The sequence below is a fragment of the Rattus norvegicus genome, chromosome 1 (genome assembly GCF_036323735.1).
Source record: "Rattus norvegicus strain BN/NHsdMcwi chromosome 1, GRCr8, whole genome shotgun sequence".
NCBI lineage: Eukaryota > Metazoa > Chordata > Mammalia > Rodentia > Muridae > Rattus > Rattus norvegicus.
The window spans coordinates 20,262,515-20,280,030 of NC_086019.1; the positions used below are offsets into that span (position 1 = coordinate 20,262,515).

Sequence of the window (17,516 nt, forward strand, 5' to 3'; positions counted from 1 at the left end):
CATTCTACGTTTTCAGTTGTGTTCACAAAGTGCCTCTTCAAGGGAAGTAGAGAGCTCCATTTTGTAGCTGTCAAGAGCTGTCGCTTAAGTTACAGTCAGTGCAGTTTTGTTTTTCTTTTTGGAGACAGGAGATCATGCTTTTGGGGCTGACCTCAAACTTGCTATGGAGTTAAAGTTGACCTTATAGCTGGGGACCCTCCTGATATTGAGTGCTGAGATTATAGACGTGTGCTCTTGGGTAGGAAGAACCTTGTATTCACTTGCTACATAAGGTTAGATGCTAAGTAAGCACTCTATTGACCAAGAAGCATCCCCAACCATCAGAGAATTTTAACGAGCTGCAGAGGGGAAAAAAAGTTCGATGACTTGACAACCCATCGGGTTTGGTGGGGTTGTTTCCTTAAAATTTCTTCATGAGAAGAGTTCATTTTAAACAGAAAGAAATGTGGAAGATAAAAAGGCAAAGTCAACACACACACACACACACACACACACTAAACCCTCTTAAAACCCTTAGTAACATCAATAAAATTAGCAACGTAGCAGACTAACTCCCAGTAAAAGGCTACCTCTCAGTGTCTGCCCTTAAAAACACTCTTTTCCATTTCAGATGAGCATTGCTGTTTCCAAAATAAGCATGGGATTGTTTTTCCATAAATAATGAAAAATTACCATGCATAGTTCAAAGGGATATTTAGTGTAAATTAAGAAGCTGACCTTCAGTGTGTCTCTGTTTGCGTCAGGTAGAAGAATGACAAGGAGGTTCAAAGCCTGCAATTGTTCCTTTTTGGTTGGAAGATCTGTAGAAAGATCAAAGAAATACGAAAACTTTAGGGCAACACTTTCCTTTCTTTTTGCCCATTTTTAAAGGGGGGAAAAAGTTATTTAGTGTGAGCATTCCAGTGAAATGCTAGACACGGTGAGTGAGCCGCCAGTCTCACCAGGGGTGTTTGCTGGAGATCAGAGCAAGCAGCTGCTCAGAGCACCCTCAGTCCTAGGATGCTAGCTTCCAACTGTGATCCCATGACGAGCGGCCTTATGTTTGCCAACATACAACAGTGATTTGGAAATAATTCTAACTTCCATGTGGTAATTACCCTCCGATGGAAACACAGGGATCGGACTGCCCACGAGATGCTGCCCACAGGGCTTCCTGCACACTGAGCTTTGTTTCTTTCAAATGTCAAGGGAGCAACACACAAAAGGAGAGTCTATCCGGTCTGACAGACATAGGCGAAGCATGGCCGGGAACAGAGTAGGTGCCCAAAATGAATGCTTGTGAGATCGATGAGAAATCAAACAGCAAGTGAAGTTTCCAGGAGGTATATGTCATTGTCATTGGTGCCTAATATCACAGACATTTAAAATCTCATCATGATCACTTTGTTAGATAGCAACAATTTGGTCCATATCCAGGAAATACACTCAAAATAATGGAATTTAATCATTAAAAATATTTTTAACAAAAGGCTTTTTTTTTTTTGCTAATGAAGAAATTAAGCAAATACTTTAAATAGCATTAGTATCTTCTGTAGATATTCTGAGGGGAAAAGTTATGATATAAGATAACTTAGACACTAACCCCAAAATTGCCCATCCCCCCCAAAAAATAGCATGTGATGGTACTGGTGGGCACTCTATCTCTCCATCATTATTAAGACTGACTCATTCGCACAGTGTTCTGGCTTGGAAGTTAAGATAAGATTACTGCAACAGCATGACAGTACCATTCCCTGTCCTGGTGGCCCCTGGGAGTACGTAAGACAACCATAGCACTAGAGAAACCTTGTGAAATCTCCCTATTCCCTCCCAGGAACCGTATCAAGACTGATGACTTATTTTACATTGGAGTTTTCCAGGACCAGAAAATGGCCGAACACCAGAATTTTGCAGCCTTCTACCTGTGAGGCTACAAAGCACATTCTCCTATATATAATTCCAGGTTCCCATTTTCAGGCAATGGTCAGAGAAACTATCTCTCTTTGTGTTTCTATAGTCAGTGCTAATCCCCAGCTTCTCCACTGTGTGCTGCTTTCAACATTGGCAAGAAAACCACAACAGAGATCTACATGACTCATGCTGTTTAGAAGAGAGAAACTCGAAGTTTCCAGGTCTTAACTGTAGAGGTATTGTGTTCCTAAAGGCCATGCAACTAATCTTCATTTTAAGAGAATATTCTGGTCTGTTTACTTAGACATGTATAAGAATGAAAGAAAGTGGTATGTGTCATCAGAGCAACTCTTGACATCAGTGAATCAACATGTCTAAGCAAAGATGTCCGGGTAGCATGGTACCTTATGCTCACAATTGTCACTCTGACAGTGTGTGTGGAACTCACTCCCACGCTACTACCAGGTAGAAACCACTTACTCTGAACAGCCTGGAAGGCTTTGAGGTACTCCGTGCTCAGCAGAGGCTGGGGCAGTTCTCTCAGAAAGAGCTTCAGCAGGCTGGCCGCATCGTGCTGCTTGACACTTTCCCAGTTGAAAGTTCCTTCATAAAACTTTGCTTCTAATTCTTGGCAAAGATTCTGAATGGTGCGAGGGGGGTAAAGAAATTAGCAGGAAGCAGATTTGTCCCCTGCGAGTGTGATATGTTTTTTTCACCTTACAAGATCTCTAATCTTCAAAGGAATACCTGAATAGTAAAAGTCATCATTTTTCTATTACACAGGAAAATGCCATTCCCAAACTTTGATTGTCCTTTACATGAAGAAACTATACCCAAGGTTAAGAAAGAAAAAAGTTTAAACATCTTCACACACTTTAATTACCAAAGGTTTAATTAAAAGATCAGTTAAAATCACCTTCCGCCGAGCATGGGACCTAGATGCTACAAGTTGTCAAATAAAAAAAAAACAAAACCAAATTTATAAGACAATGTTTTTAAAGCTATTTAGAGGCCTATCACATAACTCACAAATCTAGATCTTACACAGAAGCTACCTCTAATTTGTCACCTCTGTGGCTAAGCAGCCATCAAAGTAAGGAAAGATGCCTGCCCTCGCTGTGCCACCATTTTGCTGCCATCTCAGGCTAGCACTGTGAGTCCGTGCAGAGTGAGGAAGCTGGGCTCCTTCACTTCAAGCATTCTATGAGAAGTGCCAAACCAACTACTACTGCCCCTAAGTCAAGTTAGTTTGTGAAGACTGTTTTTCAAGACTCATTTTTAGCATGGCATAAGACCTACTATGTCCAAAACCCTTCCAAGTTTCTACTACTGGAACCTCTTTCCTGAAGGATGGTTTGTGGGGGTTTTGGTTTGGCTGGGTTTACTATGGTGCTGGGGATGGAACCCTATGTCTCTGTATGCTAGGAAAGTGGTCCACTATTAAGCTACATCCTCTGATACAGAGGAACATACTGAGCTACCCCTCTCTTGATAGAGTAAACGTACCCATGTTTCCTCCTAACAAACCCCCCCCCTTTTTTTGCCTAATTGTTTTTGTAACTGGTGAGAAACATGGATGACACTTCAGAAATTGGGGATGGAGTCAAAGAGAAGTGAGATATCAAAAGAGAAAGGAGAAGGGAAGGAGAAAAGATGGAGAGATAAAAAACAAAGAGAGAAATGAACACCGAAGGAGGGAAAGAGACAAGGAGGAGGACTACAGAAAACTCAGGGGTGCAGGGAGACCAACCATTAGCATAGATAGCATCTTTAAATCATTTACAAGGGGCTGGCTGCAGCATGGTCTGGCCTATGACAACAGGCCAGGTAGACCAGTTGACACAGATGAATCCACTTAACTGCCCATCTTAGAAACTACTCGGAGCTGTTCCTTCTGTCAATGTCACCAACTGTGTGGCTCTTATCAAGAGCCTGCATCTGCTCCCACCCAGAGTGGTATGCTCCCTTCTCCTTTTAAAAATCAAAACTCAATTGCCATTACTCATTCTGACGACATTTCTCACCCATCTCCCTACTACCTTCTGAGTCATGATCTTCTCACTCTCACAGGATTATAATAGGTGAAGAGGGGATTCGGAAAACTAAAAACTTATAGCCAACCAGAAGGAGTTTGTAGAGGAACGATGAACTGAAGCTTCAGATGTTTTATTGTTTTGTTTTATCGCCTCTGCTAACAAGAATAAGGGGTGGGGAGGCTAAGTTGGCCTTTAAAATTCACAAGCATAATTAAGCAATAAAACTGCACATTAACAGAATTGAAGCGTTCCAGTTACCTTGACTCTCATGGCTGCTCCTGGTATCCGCAGGAGGCCCTCAGTTTCCAGACTGCCTTCTTCAATGCAAGAAATCAGCTGTGGAGAAGCCAAGAAACATTTTGATCTCGGTCTTCGTTAACAGGTAGAGTTTAACATCTGTCCCCCATTGCAAAGCTGATTCCGATGGCATGCAAAGTGGGTTTGATGAGGTTTAGAGTGGTGTGGGACCAGCATCTTCAAAACTACACAGGTAGAAACTAGAGTTGCAATTTGAAAAGGTTTGTCTTTTTCTCCTTTGTAAAAGAAATGTATAATTTCACACGACAGCTGGGCCTCTCCACAGGATCAGAGAAAAGATGTTCTCTGTGCAAAAGCAACTCAGAACACCACTCTGCGTTTTCCAGCAACATGCATTGTACAATCAAAGAAATGTCATGCAATTCCAGTAGTTGCACATTTATATACTGTATTTAATTGGTTTCAGGAAACAATATTTTTATGGGAAAAAGAACTGTTACTAATATTCATTTGAGGCTTCTGATGGCAAGCTTAAAGAAAAATGCTTTCAAAGAGGGCTTCTGAGTAATACTAATACTCAACGAATGGGCACGAACCTAGCTCTACGACTCCACTAAAATAAATTAAATTAAAATTAAAATGTAGCAGCCATGGGGCTGGAGAAATGGCTCAGTAGTTGAGTATGCACTGCTCTTTCAGAGGACTCAAATCCAGATTTCAGCTACTGTATATAGGAGGGTTCACAATTGCTTATAACTCCTGGTGGAGGGGATCACCAGGATGGCTTTGGTCTTTGTGGACGTCTCTGCATTCATATGCACATATTCCTACACAAAGACACACAATTTTAAAACTGGGTAAATATCGAAAACCGTATAATATCAGTCAAGTAGGGAATTATTACAGAGGCAAATTGTTAAAAAGCTGTGAGGAAAGTAAGAGTGGTGGGCCCCCGTCAGGGAGCATCCAGTTAGAAAACCTGGGTCACATATCCCTTGGTCAGTACATGGTGAAGCTTACTGAGAAGAGAGTATCTAGGTGCTTCTCTCCTGCAGCCCATCCCAATTTCTCAAGTCTTCTGCTTTGTGAAACTCAGACATAGGCTCCATGCACTTCCGATCTCAGTTAAATGTTCTCTTGTACACCTTGGGGCATGAAATCCCCCAGAGTACAAAAGAATATTTGATAAAGAATGTCATTTTCAGGGAAACCTCTCCCTGTGGAGTTTATCATACTCCATAGACCACATAGAGCACATTGTCACCCCTTTCACATGAGAGTGTCTGTGAGGGACAACTCTTAACATGTCTTAGCAGGCTTCCGGACCTCTGCTCCACAGGTCCCAAATCAGGTATACCAAAATCAGAACTGTGGATCCTGAAGTGTTGGTGACTTTTCCCTAACTACCCATTTTGCCCTATCCAGGGAATCCATTTCGACCAGAAAACCCACTGATAGAGAGATTCAGAGTCTCAAATTCTCCTAAGAATACATTATTGGGTGAGGCATCACTGACCAGTCAAGGAAGTACATCAATTTTTAAAGTTCCAATTTTCCTAGACCACATCTTTCCAGGACTACTGCAGAGGAACTCAAAGTAAAAATAATTATGAATTATTTGAGATTAGAAGGACATCGTTCAATAAGGAATTTCATGCCAGATATTAAAATGTTTCATGTATGACCAATTTTCATTTCATTTTGCCTTATAAAATATTTGCATGTCTTATTAAAATATCCAACTGAATGCAGGTCACTGAAGTCAATTAGTTTTTAACCAGCTACGCCTTTTACTTTTATTAAGTACAGAAAAAACTTGTGGCTGTGAAACAGCTAATTGAGATTCATTTCTGAATTCTGTATTTGAATCTTTTCTTAGCGGTCTCTAGGGCTGGATCCCAACATCAAGTTATGTGTTTGCTGTCTGCAACAAAAGCATGTGTTATCTCCTACTTCTCACTTTGAAAATCATGTGTTTTAGCTACATTATTAATTAGCTACATTATTAGCTTTTCTATTAACAGGAAACATATTCCAGTTTTCTTTTAATGTTTAAGACTTACAATAGACAAAAATAACCATACATAATTATGCTATTTCGTGAAACTTGGGATTTTCATATTTTACTGATGTTCCATATATCTCAAAATATAAATCTGTATGTCTACATCTATATATACTTATGTATATGCATGTGTGTGTGTGTGTGTGTGTGTGTTGAATTATAAAATGGAAATAAAATCAGTCTCTTTAGGTACAACACTGAATTGGGGGATCATCGGGACAACAACAACATTGGATTTAAAAATTTCATCAGGAAATGCACTTTTTCCAGAAAGCGAACACTTTTCTTCTAAAAAAAAAAAAAAAGTACCATTAAAATGAACCACTGCCCATGACTAAAACAAACCACTGTGTGCCTCTGAGGGGTGAGGGAGGAAAGGACAGGTGAAGTAGAAGATGAAATTAACTGAGATAAGATGAGCTTTGGTTCATGTCACCTGTTCAACATTGTCCCTTCAACATTAAGGATGAAGACTTTGGAGCCTGGGAGTGGAAAGTTTCTCTAAATCGGGTGTTTTCTTTTCCCCCCTTTTACAAAGTTGAAGGGCAGACAACAAGCTGTGGGCCCATAATCAAAAAGTGCTTCTCGGGGTTGGGGATTTAGCTCAGTGGTAGAGCACTTGCCTAGGAAGCGCAAGGCCCTGGGTTCGGTCCCCAGCTCTGGAAAAAAAAAGAAGCAAAAAAAAAAAAAAAAAAAAAAAAAAAAAAGTGCTTCTCACGACACATCCCTCTGTGCATTTATCAAAACACAATGCAAAGGCAGACTGGTGAAAACTGCCTACCAGTCAAGTCTTCAACTGCCCCTCTATTTTTAATGTGAACAAAACTGAAATACTAATCTCAAAATAGTAGGCTGCTGGTGTCTCTAAAGTCTTAAAAACTAAGTCGAATCAAAATTTCACAGAGAGGAGAAAAGATTTTGGTTTTTGGGAAAGACCGCAGTCAGTATTCAGCAGCCTACTTGATACAGACTGAAGATTTGCTGGACCTAATATGAATCTAAATTCAACAGACTTCTCCATGTCATGTGGAGCTGTGTTGCCCATCTGGTTAGCATTGTAGTGCACAGAGGTTCAGTCAAACAATAGTCTAGAGGCTTGAATGACGGTGTCTTTCTAGAAGGGACCAACATATGAATTGCAGGGTTTAAGGCATGCAGGTCACCCTCTGTGGAATGGTGAGCCTCCTCCCATCAGGTGAAGACGCAAAGGCAAAGCCAGAGGTTTGCAAAGAAACTTTCTTCCTCAGGACTGCAGCATCAACTTTTGCTCCAAGGGCTCCCCTGGTCTTCTTTCCACATCATCAGACTTGCTGGAACCCATTAGCTGCATGAACAAAATCATTAAAAGAAACCTCCCCACACAGATATAGGTATAGATAGAAACATGGGTATAGGTGTTAAGTAGAGCTAGGGACATAGAGGTTCTATTGATTCTAGAGGACTTGACCTGAGGAAGATACTATGGAGCTAAAGCTTTAGACTCCATCTTTGTATAGCAACTCTGTCCTTTCAATTAAAAAAAAAAAAGCAACGGGATGTGTAGTGTCTATTTTTTTATCTTATCTGAATAACTGTTACGAACTATTAATACACATACAGGTTCAACAGGCCATGATAGAATAAGTCTACAGAGAACGCATCAAGAGACGTGTTAGATACAAGCTTGGATGCAGGGACATGTGGGTGTAGACAGATATAGACAGACATAGCCATAGGCACAGGCATAGACATAGGTGTAGGAGTAGACACAGACTGTATTGATTCGGCAGGATTTGACGTAAGGTAGATACTGCTATAGAATTCCTCTTTGTGTAGCAACTCCATCTTTTCAACATAGGAAAAACAATGGATAAAGGGCAAGAGTGGGCTAGCAGTGGCTCACACGGGTAGTAACTGATGGAGAACAGAACTGTGAGCACCAAATAGACCAAGCCTTAGGATTGGCTGAGTAATCCAAGTAAAAACCCATACACATACACGTATGTCTACTGGGCTGAGACATTACAAAAACCTATACACTGGGGCCAGTGCAGAGGATCTAGATCTTGGGGAAGTCCATGGATGTTTGGCCTGCATTCCTTCCTGTGTTTTCTTAGATGTTATCAAATGTAATCTGTTTTGCATAATGATGGCTTAGAGGTTGAGCTGAAATTCTTTTTATTGCTACAGATAATCCTTTTATGAATAACTGAGTGGCGACTCCAGAAACAGCTTTATAGTTTAGCAATCATTTTCTAATTCTACTTTATGGTTTCTTTGCCTACTCTGCACGTAGGCGCTGCTAAATTAAGTTGGACATCCCTACTGCAAATCAGAAAGCTTGAGAAATACATACACGCATGAAATATTCATGAGGATTCAATTCTCTAGGAATTTATACACTGTTCCTGCTCCTATGTATTATGGAATTGAAATCTCAATTACACAAAGGCAGCTAATATAGGACAGGAAAATGATACCAGGTAATCATAGTTACAGTGATATCACAGAAAGCATCACCATAAGATAAAAGTTATGAGCCCTTGAAATAAATTTGCTTCCTGAATAGAAAATCAAAGTATAAAGTAAAACAGCATACCAATTGGAAAACTGTATTATAGCAGCCTGAGTGTAAAAGGCCACTATTAGCCTAAGAATGTTCATGTAGCCTGGTCAGTTCAGGCCTACTTACTTTTTGAAAGATCAAGGGTATTCGCGTTCCAGGCACTTTTCTTTGATCTTGTTCTAACAATATAGTTAAAGGAATACCAAAAAGACCAGAGTCTGCAACGAGAAAACAAAAGCCCATCACTTCCATCAACCAGTAATAAAGACTGAAAAGGTGAGATTTCTTACATTGTCGTTTATGGATCTTATTATTATACTAAGGGGGTGACACCAGGAAGCCACTGGGTAGACACATGCCAAAACAGCCAAATCATGGCTCTACCCTCTAAAACAATCCAGCAGGGCTAGATATCTGAACAAATGATTGCAAATCATCCCCGAAATAATCCCTGAGAGAGCCAACTGACGCATCACACAAACATACTAGTGTCAGGACATAGAAACTAGGCAAAGATGAGGTACAGTCAAATTCGAACTCCTAATGTCTAATCAAACACCAGTCATCAACACCTGCCTTTACTGAATGGACATTGAACGCTTCCCAATCCAATTACATATAATTACTTGCTTTCTGAGAATTCAGCTAGTTTTACAATCCTACTCTAGAAATGTGTCTTCCAAAAATGTAGTAGGTATCTAGCATTGTTACATTTAAATTCTTTGAGCTCACTATCTATATGTCTGTCTGTCTGTCTCTCTCTCTCTCACTTTGTGTGTGTGTGTGTGTGTGTGTAAAGATGGGTAATAGTTATACATTTTCCAAATTCATCTCTTTTGCCTTTGCCTTAAGTTTCAAATGAGCATAACTCCTACCTACACAACCTTCTTCTGGGCTGAGGGTTACCACACATGTGAGAACTCTGCTCTGTCCTTTAGAAATGACAAAATCAAGAAACAACATTCATCTGTGGGGGCAAGCAGAAGGGCTCACCTGTGGTATGAGGGCAGACACTGGACATGGAGAAGCCATTTGAAGAATAACAGGGAACCTTTTGGCCTGAGCCTCAAGCAGAGAATTAGTCTCAAGGACTCAGAGCACCCAGAGTGTATCTTGGATAAGCCCTATATGTATTTTAAAAAACTACGAATTTCCTGGGTTTTCATTAAAAGGTTGTCAGATTTTTAAGAACATTTTAATAATTCCCTCTCCAACATATAAAGAAACCCAAACATAAGAAAATTATATAAACAAACAAATAACAACAAATACCTCTGTAAGCCCCTTTAAAATCTTGGGCATGCAGCCATAGCCTTTCAAACTGCACTACGACTTTATAATTGGAGAGCACGTCATAATGAGTTTTGAATGGAGCATTTGAAGTCTTCCTTCTCCACCAGGACTTAGGGGAAACCAGAAATAACCACTGAACTTAGAAATTCACCACTGCAAGCCTCACGCTAAAATGCTCCCGAGAGCTGAGCAGAGAACAAAGTCTTTACAGTCTACCTTGACAGAGACACAGGAAAGGCAGAAACGGTACGCTTCTTCCCTTCAGAGAGACTATCTCTACAACCCAAAGCAGGTACATACTTGTCTTGGCTCACGTTACCATAGCAACTCAATAATCTTCATTCCCAGTGCCTCTTTAGGAGGCACCTGTAAGGTTAAACTAGAGAACAGAGATGCCCAAGCAGGAAAAGCTTAGTCAGTAGAAAATTACCCGGATTTCCAGACCGAGAAAAGAAGAGAATAGTAAAAAGGTATCTGTTCTTTATCGTGCTATCAGAATTAGTCTGTGGCTATATTAGATTAAGAATGCGGCTTGCAAAATCGAGATGGCACGTGAAGAATGCAAACAACGCGCTGGCACTGAATTCACAATGGCAAAGGTCAAAGGGCTTGCCGCGCAAGTCAGGAAACCAGAGTTCGATCCCTGGGAGGAGAACTGACTCACAAGAACTGGTCTCTGCCCTTCAGATGCACACACTGCAGGGCTGGCTTGCCCACATGCACATTATAAGCACAAAAATCAAGAAGACAAACTTAAATGTTAAAACAGAGTGTGAGTGAACACAGGGGCAGATTGTTGACTGTCCCTACTTCATCATGGAGTAGCGAAAGCAACCATTCAAGAGCGACCTCCTGAAAGCCATTCTCTAAGATCTGCTTGTGAAAATAAACAGGTTTACCAAAGGCTTCTTTCTCAAGCCTACAGAATTTTCTGAAGAGGAAATTTATCATGAGCATGATAATTCCTTGAATAGCAATTCCTTTTTCTGGGAATTAAAGTTTTTGGTTGTATGTTTTCTGTTTATCGGTTTGTAAAAAGCAAGTGAGAATTTGAACTCCAGATGTATTCAAGTCTCAAGTTTATGTGGTTGGTGTTCCATCGGACCACCAAGAATACCACCCAAGACCCAAGTTCATTTTTGCGGCATAGGAAGCAACTCTAACTTTACCTCTGGTTTTGATTTTCACAGCTTTCTGTTGTTTGAGCTCCACACCCAATACATCATATAGGGCAGTGAGTTCGATCAGGGATAGATAGCAAACTTTCTTCATGTCTTGAGGTGCCAAGTCTCCAATCCTTGTTGTACCTGTTTTATCTTTAGGCAGTCTGAAACTCTAAAAAAAAAAAATAATAATAATAATTAAAATAATAAAGATTATCAATATCTATCTCTTGTACTTTCTGTAATGAAAGCATTCTGAGTATGGCAAGAAATGATACTCCGGTGTCAGGCAGGGAACAAAGAGAATGTACAAAGAGCAAGTTAGATGACCTGCCAAAAATAAATAGGAGGAAGAGAAAGAAAAGTTGTGTCCATGAGGATGGCTTAGGATGGTCCAGGTACTCCCAACGTGCATGATGTTCTCTTAATTGTCATTAAGAACCAGTAAGATCAGCAAAGAGAATCTAGCCACCATTAGAGGAGTGAGAGAGGCTGGAATTTAGAGTCAGAGGGTCATCAGTTATCTAGTTATTGATTAGCTGTGGGACTGGGCAACTGAAGAACGGTTCTTTCTGTTAATTAGGATGAGAAAGGGAAAGGGGGAAGGGAGAAAGAGAAGGTCTCCAACATTCAAGAAGTTGTTGTGAGGTTTTAATGGGAAATACAGCTAAACTGCTGTTGTATCTGCCATTATTACTGCTTTACTGTTGAGTATATGTGGATCAAGATGCTACCCAGGACCACAGGTCTATAAGTGGAGACTTGGCTGTTTTGTGTGCCTTCCTCAAAGTTTCTCTCTTAATGACTCACATTCTTTTATCATTAAAAACATTAAATATGGGGTTGGGGATTTAGCTCAGTGGTAGAGCACTTGCCTAGGAAGCGCAAGGCCCTGGGTTCGGTCCCCAGCTCTGAAAAAAAAGAACCAAAAAAAAAAAAAAAAAAACATTAAATATAAGAAAACAAGACAAAATAAATGAACACATTTCTGTACCATATTTAATACAAATTACAGTCTCACTGTGTTCACTGAATAAAACAATGATCATTCTCTAGTAGTTTAATTAAAAGAACATGATATCAAGAGTGTTTTGTGGAGGCAGGGGATTGCCCTGAATTCCTTGAGTCGCTAGGGACAGTAACAGATTCCCTCTGAAGTACTCGTACTCCAAGTGTGGCCAAGAGAACCTTGTGGGTATCAGTTAGTCCAAGAGGCCAAGCTTATAAACCCCAAATTAACCTTAATAATATAGCAAGTTATATTTTCTTTCTTTGCCATGCCAATTCTCTCATGGGTGTACAGAGTTTTCCAGAAGTAAATGACATATATATTTCAACAGACAAAATACAAAAAGAGTTGTTTCTGCTTTTAAAAAGGTATTCATGTCAATAATAGTTAATGATAATGTCTTATTTTAATTTTTTAACTGAAGATGTTTTTTGGTGTTAGAAATCAAATAAATGTTTTTGTTTTTGTTTGTTTTTTGCATAGTGACAATCAAACTAGCATCTTGTTCATTCTTGGCAAGAAGCCTATGTTCACCCAACAGTCTCTTACTGCGATAAAACTCCACAGTCAAATTTTAATTTCTGATATAATAAATATCCAGAATGGCAGACATAATGGTAGACATTTTTAATCCTAGTGCTCAAAAAGGCTAAGGCCGGAGGATTGCTGTGGGTTTGGAAACAATATGGGTTACATATAATGATTTCAGGGTAGCCTAGCTATAGAGTAAGACTCTGTCTTAGTTACATACATCAATAGGTTAATTAATACATACAAAGATTTTTGAGGCCTTAGATCATCTTAAGACCATAGTGGAACTAGGAGGCCATGAATGTTTGAGCGACCATTTCCTAGAAGAACACAAAGCAATTGTTACATCAGAAACTTTGGGAAATTAGGTAGTCATTCAAGTACCCTCAACTCCAGGGGGCTTGAGTGTCCACCAAAAAAGAAAATGTCTTTCTGACCTTCTGGCAATCCATTCTTTTCCTCTGAGAATACTAAACAGAACAATAAGGGTATCCGAGAAGGTGGAGTCTAAGAACATTTTACGTATTCATTCATGTGACCTCTGTGGTGAATACAGAGTGGAGAATGGGGAGCTACAGCAGGGGGTATGTCCTGTCTCCACACCCTACTGGCTGCATTAGGGTTTCATCTCTGTGGCAAATTGTTTGGAAAATATAACTTAAGGGGGAATGTGTATTTTGATCATGGTTTCAGTCCATGGCAGTAAGGAAGGAGAGCAATGGTGGTCAAACTCATCTCCTAGTGGCCAGGAAACAGAAGGAGGGAAGAAGAAAGGAAAGAAGGGTAGACAGATTGAAGGGGAGTGGATATACTAGGGGTAATGGGGTGGAGGAGGGAGGGAGGGAAGGAGGGAGGGAGGGAGGGAGGGAGAGAGAGAGAGAGAGAGAGAGAGAGAGAGAGAGAGAGAGAACACATATAAACATAAGGCTGTCATCTATTTCTTATTCCTTTATTGGTAAAATGTAGAAATACCACAGATTCTATCACCCAGCCTCACAGGTAGAGTGGCACATGTAAGCATTCAGAAAGCATTAAGTACACATGTATGTATGTATACACACACACACACACACACACTATATATATATATATACACACTAAATATATATATACATATATATACTAAATATATATACTAAATATATATATTTATATTTATATTTATATTTGCACCAAATATATGGGGTTTTTGAGACATGGTCTCTCATATAGCCAAAGTTGTCTTCAAATTTCCCATAGAGCTAAGACTGGTCTTTAACTGAATTCCCCTGACCTTCTCCATCAAAATGCTGAGATGCAGAACTGTGCCCCCCATGCCTAGTCTATTACTCTATTTTTTTTCCAGTGAATTTTAAAAATCATTATAATTTTTTTCTTTAGTTTGCTTTTCCCTGCATGGTATGGCCAGGGAAGAAAAAAAATTTAGATTGATACTCATAATTGTTAAATGGTATCTCACTATATCCTACAGAAAGTTCCACTAGACTAAGAAGGGGGCATATTATAGGTTGGGAACTAGGCTTTTAAGATTTGAGCATGGTCACATAGACAACGGCATCATCCTCTGACTGCCCTATCAGGCAACACTGCTGTTCAGTTCTACACTTCCGCATCCACCAGGCAGGCAGGCAATGGTCTAATGGATGGAGCGAGCCCCTTGAAAGCAGGGCTACATCCTGCTCACCTCTCCAGCCCCAGTGTCTTTGCCTTCATATGCTTAAGGTGCTCTGCCGGAGTCCAGTGAAGGAAAGCAGACACACCCAACACAGACCGGATGGGTTTGTTTGTTTGTTTGTTTGTTTGTTTTGCTTTGTTTGAGACAGAGTCTCCTTGCAGCCCAGACAGAACACCTCCTGCCTCCACCTGCCCAGGACTAGGATTTCAGCTGTGCCCCTGTACCCTGCATTCACTTCTCTCGTGTTCCGTATTGCCTGAGGATCTGTCACATTTCCTAAGCTTTCATTTGTTAAATGCAATGTTGGGACTTGCATGTGCTGGGCAAACACCTGTCCCTGAGCTACATCAGCACCCACAAAAAGCACACCCCATTTCTCTCACGCATGGCCCTGTGCTTCTGCTCATGACTGTGCTTTCAGACCAGCTGAACCATTTACATGTTTTAAAAAAAAAAAAACAGCTAAAGTGTTTCATTAAAATCACTTGCTTTGGGTCTAATAAGCCATGTAATATAATTACATAAAGTATTACCCAAGGTAAATGTTTAGAGAAACCTGAAATATTATTAGTACAAACATTTCATTTACCTAGCAATATATGTCACTGGCTTGTTTATTTATTTATTTAAACATTGTGCTTAATAAAGGAGTTGGCTGTTTATCCCAATGTTTAATTCATAGCAGCTGCTTTAAATATTTATGAAGTTTCCTGTCATTTCATTTGTGTATTTGTGTGTGTGTGTGAGTGTGAGTGTGTGTGTGTGGGGGGGGTAAACTAAATGGTACCTTTGGAATAATGTATTTTTAAATAATGTCTTATTTTAAAAAGAAATAGAAGAAAACATTTCCAGAATGCATTAAGTTTGTTAGAGCTTCTGGATAACGTAAGTAGGTAAGGTGGTTCTCCCTGACTGAACCCTTCTTTTTGGCGCTGTAAAGCATGGCAGGTATGGGGAGTGTCTTAGCCTTTAGCAGGAACACTGAACTTGACTCTTCTAACTCATCAGCCACTCCCACCCTCTAGCTTCAGGTTGGAAATTGAGAGCAGAACTTGCTCACAGAGCCAGGCCCCAGCATGCTCCATTGTCTAACTCATTTGCACATTTAAAATCTAGTATCTGCCTCACAAAGGTCACTCAGGGGATGAGAGACAAGTATCACCACTGGACATGTAGCTGAGTTTGCAAACAGCTGCACCTTGATATTAAATGCGATCTCCAAGTGTAAGGGGAGAAATGTGAGTCTGCTGTGAGCCCATAAAGAATTTACAAAGACTGCCTACTGCTGCCTGAAAAGAGAAGGGTGAGAAATGAGGTCCCCGGAGAGCAGCTCATTATGTAAAGCCTGTGTATTTCCTGGGGAAGAGACATGTAGTGAAGAACTGGAACTTAAGGTTCTGTCTGTCTCGACACCTGTTTAGCATGGCACCAGCATAGTCACTCCGACCGTGTTAAGGACTCGTGGGACCTATACTGCATGCCCACACATAGCAGGCATTTCTGAACCATGCTTACGGAGATGAACGGGTGCACGCAAGGTGAAATCCATATGCGGAGATGATTGACAGTCACCACAAGTGTCGTACTGATCATGGAAAAGGCGCTTTCAAATCTTTGATACACTGGGTTCAGAGGCCAGCAAAGCTCTCACAGGACGAATGAGGGTTTCCGGAGAAGCACGAGACAGCAGAAGGGGGATAAAGAAGAGGTATTTCATAGCTCGGCACAACGGGAACACCACCAAGAAGTAGGGCAAACACAAATTAAGTGGGTGGAAAAAATAAATAAATGGGAGATGGAGTTTTGTTTCTAAAAGCCCCAAAAGGAGATTAATCACCTTTTATTTCATTATTCACAATGATTAAAAATTGGTAAAGCCTTTATTTTGTTTAATTAATCTCCCCTATGCTAGCTCTGAGGCTTTTTCTCTTCTGTGGTGAAGACTTTGCCACATGGAGAGAGTTCTACTCCTTTTAGGAGGATTGGGAGTGGGGATCATTACACCCTCTTCTGACCAGACACACACATGGTACACAAGCACTCATGTAAACAAAACACTCATCACAAAAAAGTACAAAAAATATTTAAAAATAAATAAATCCAAAGAGTTCTCTAAAAAGAGGGCCTAATCGGGGTGGTCAGTCAAAGATAGAAGCTAGAATTATTTTACTTTGATTTATATTTGCCTTTTGGGTCATACAACTATCTGATACTCTCGGAAAATAAATTATTTGAAAAGAGCCATCTTTAAATATTAAGAATAAACCAAAGCAAATTAATCCAACCATGCAGAAAATAATCTCCCTAAAAAAGCTACAGTTCGGAGCTTTACTGTATTAAGTCTCCTTTGAGATGTCTACAAGGACACAACTGGCTGGACGAGCGAACGGAAATTTAAATCTTTCTTAAGGGTTCACACACAGTGTGGCCAACTCTGGCATTTCTCATAATGTTCTGTATTAGTGCAGAATAAACAAGCCACGGTGTTTGTGTCCGTACCCATACTGTCAGCTGCCATTTCCAAAGAACTAAGCTTCTCAGCGTGGAGGAAAAGAAGATAAAAACCTATATCTCCATGAACAAGGCTCCCAAGGGAAAACCAGCCCAGGGACCTGAACCCGCCTATCATCGTTGCCAAGGCAGAGATGGCTACTTCTGCTTCACGGGACTAGGGAGAGACACTTTTAAGTCTCAAGCAGGAAATCTATTAGATAAGCACAGAGATATTGTCCCATGGTATCATTAAACGTGTATGAATTTATGGGTCAAGAGACCATTTTTATAAACACATACGGACATGAATCAGTCACTGGTAATAGATGACCAAGAAACAAAAATGAAAACTGAAAACATACATAAAAAACAACAAACCATCCCGATAATTGTTTTCTTAAAAGAAAACATCCCGGATGGAGAAGAAGAAAATATTAGAACCTCTGGGTCATTAATAAATTAATGGAGTCAGGTATGGCTCTGAACCAAAGCTTTAATTACACAAAAAGATACCCAGATATCACCAATAGAGAACATGTGACCACATATATAAAGTAT

At 40.1% G+C, this 17,516-nt stretch overlaps 1 protein-coding gene across 4 annotated transcripts in view; it reads right to left on the reverse strand.

Annotated features, from left to right (window-relative positions):
- The window catches only part of Arhgap18 (Rho GTPase activating protein 18), a 233,880-nt gene that overhangs the window by 39,567 nt on the left and 176,797 nt on the right, over positions 1-17,516 (reverse strand). For 3 of the 4 annotated variants that reach the window (XM_017589037.3, XM_006227680.5, NM_001170575.1), the window contains exons 6-10: positions 11,257-11,422; positions 8,921-9,012; positions 4,185-4,262; positions 2,371-2,530; positions 718-800 (exon numbers count right to left, since the gene is read on the reverse strand). In XM_017589037.3, the coding sequence (XP_017444526.1) occupies positions 718-800; positions 2,371-2,530; positions 4,185-4,262; positions 8,921-9,012; positions 11,257-11,422 (579 nt within the window). Of the gene's footprint in view, positions 1-717; positions 801-2,370; positions 2,531-4,184; positions 4,263-4,344; positions 7,574-8,920; positions 9,013-11,256; positions 11,423-17,516 lie in introns of those variants that run through there. The other variant, XM_039108944.2, reaches the window with a different exon arrangement.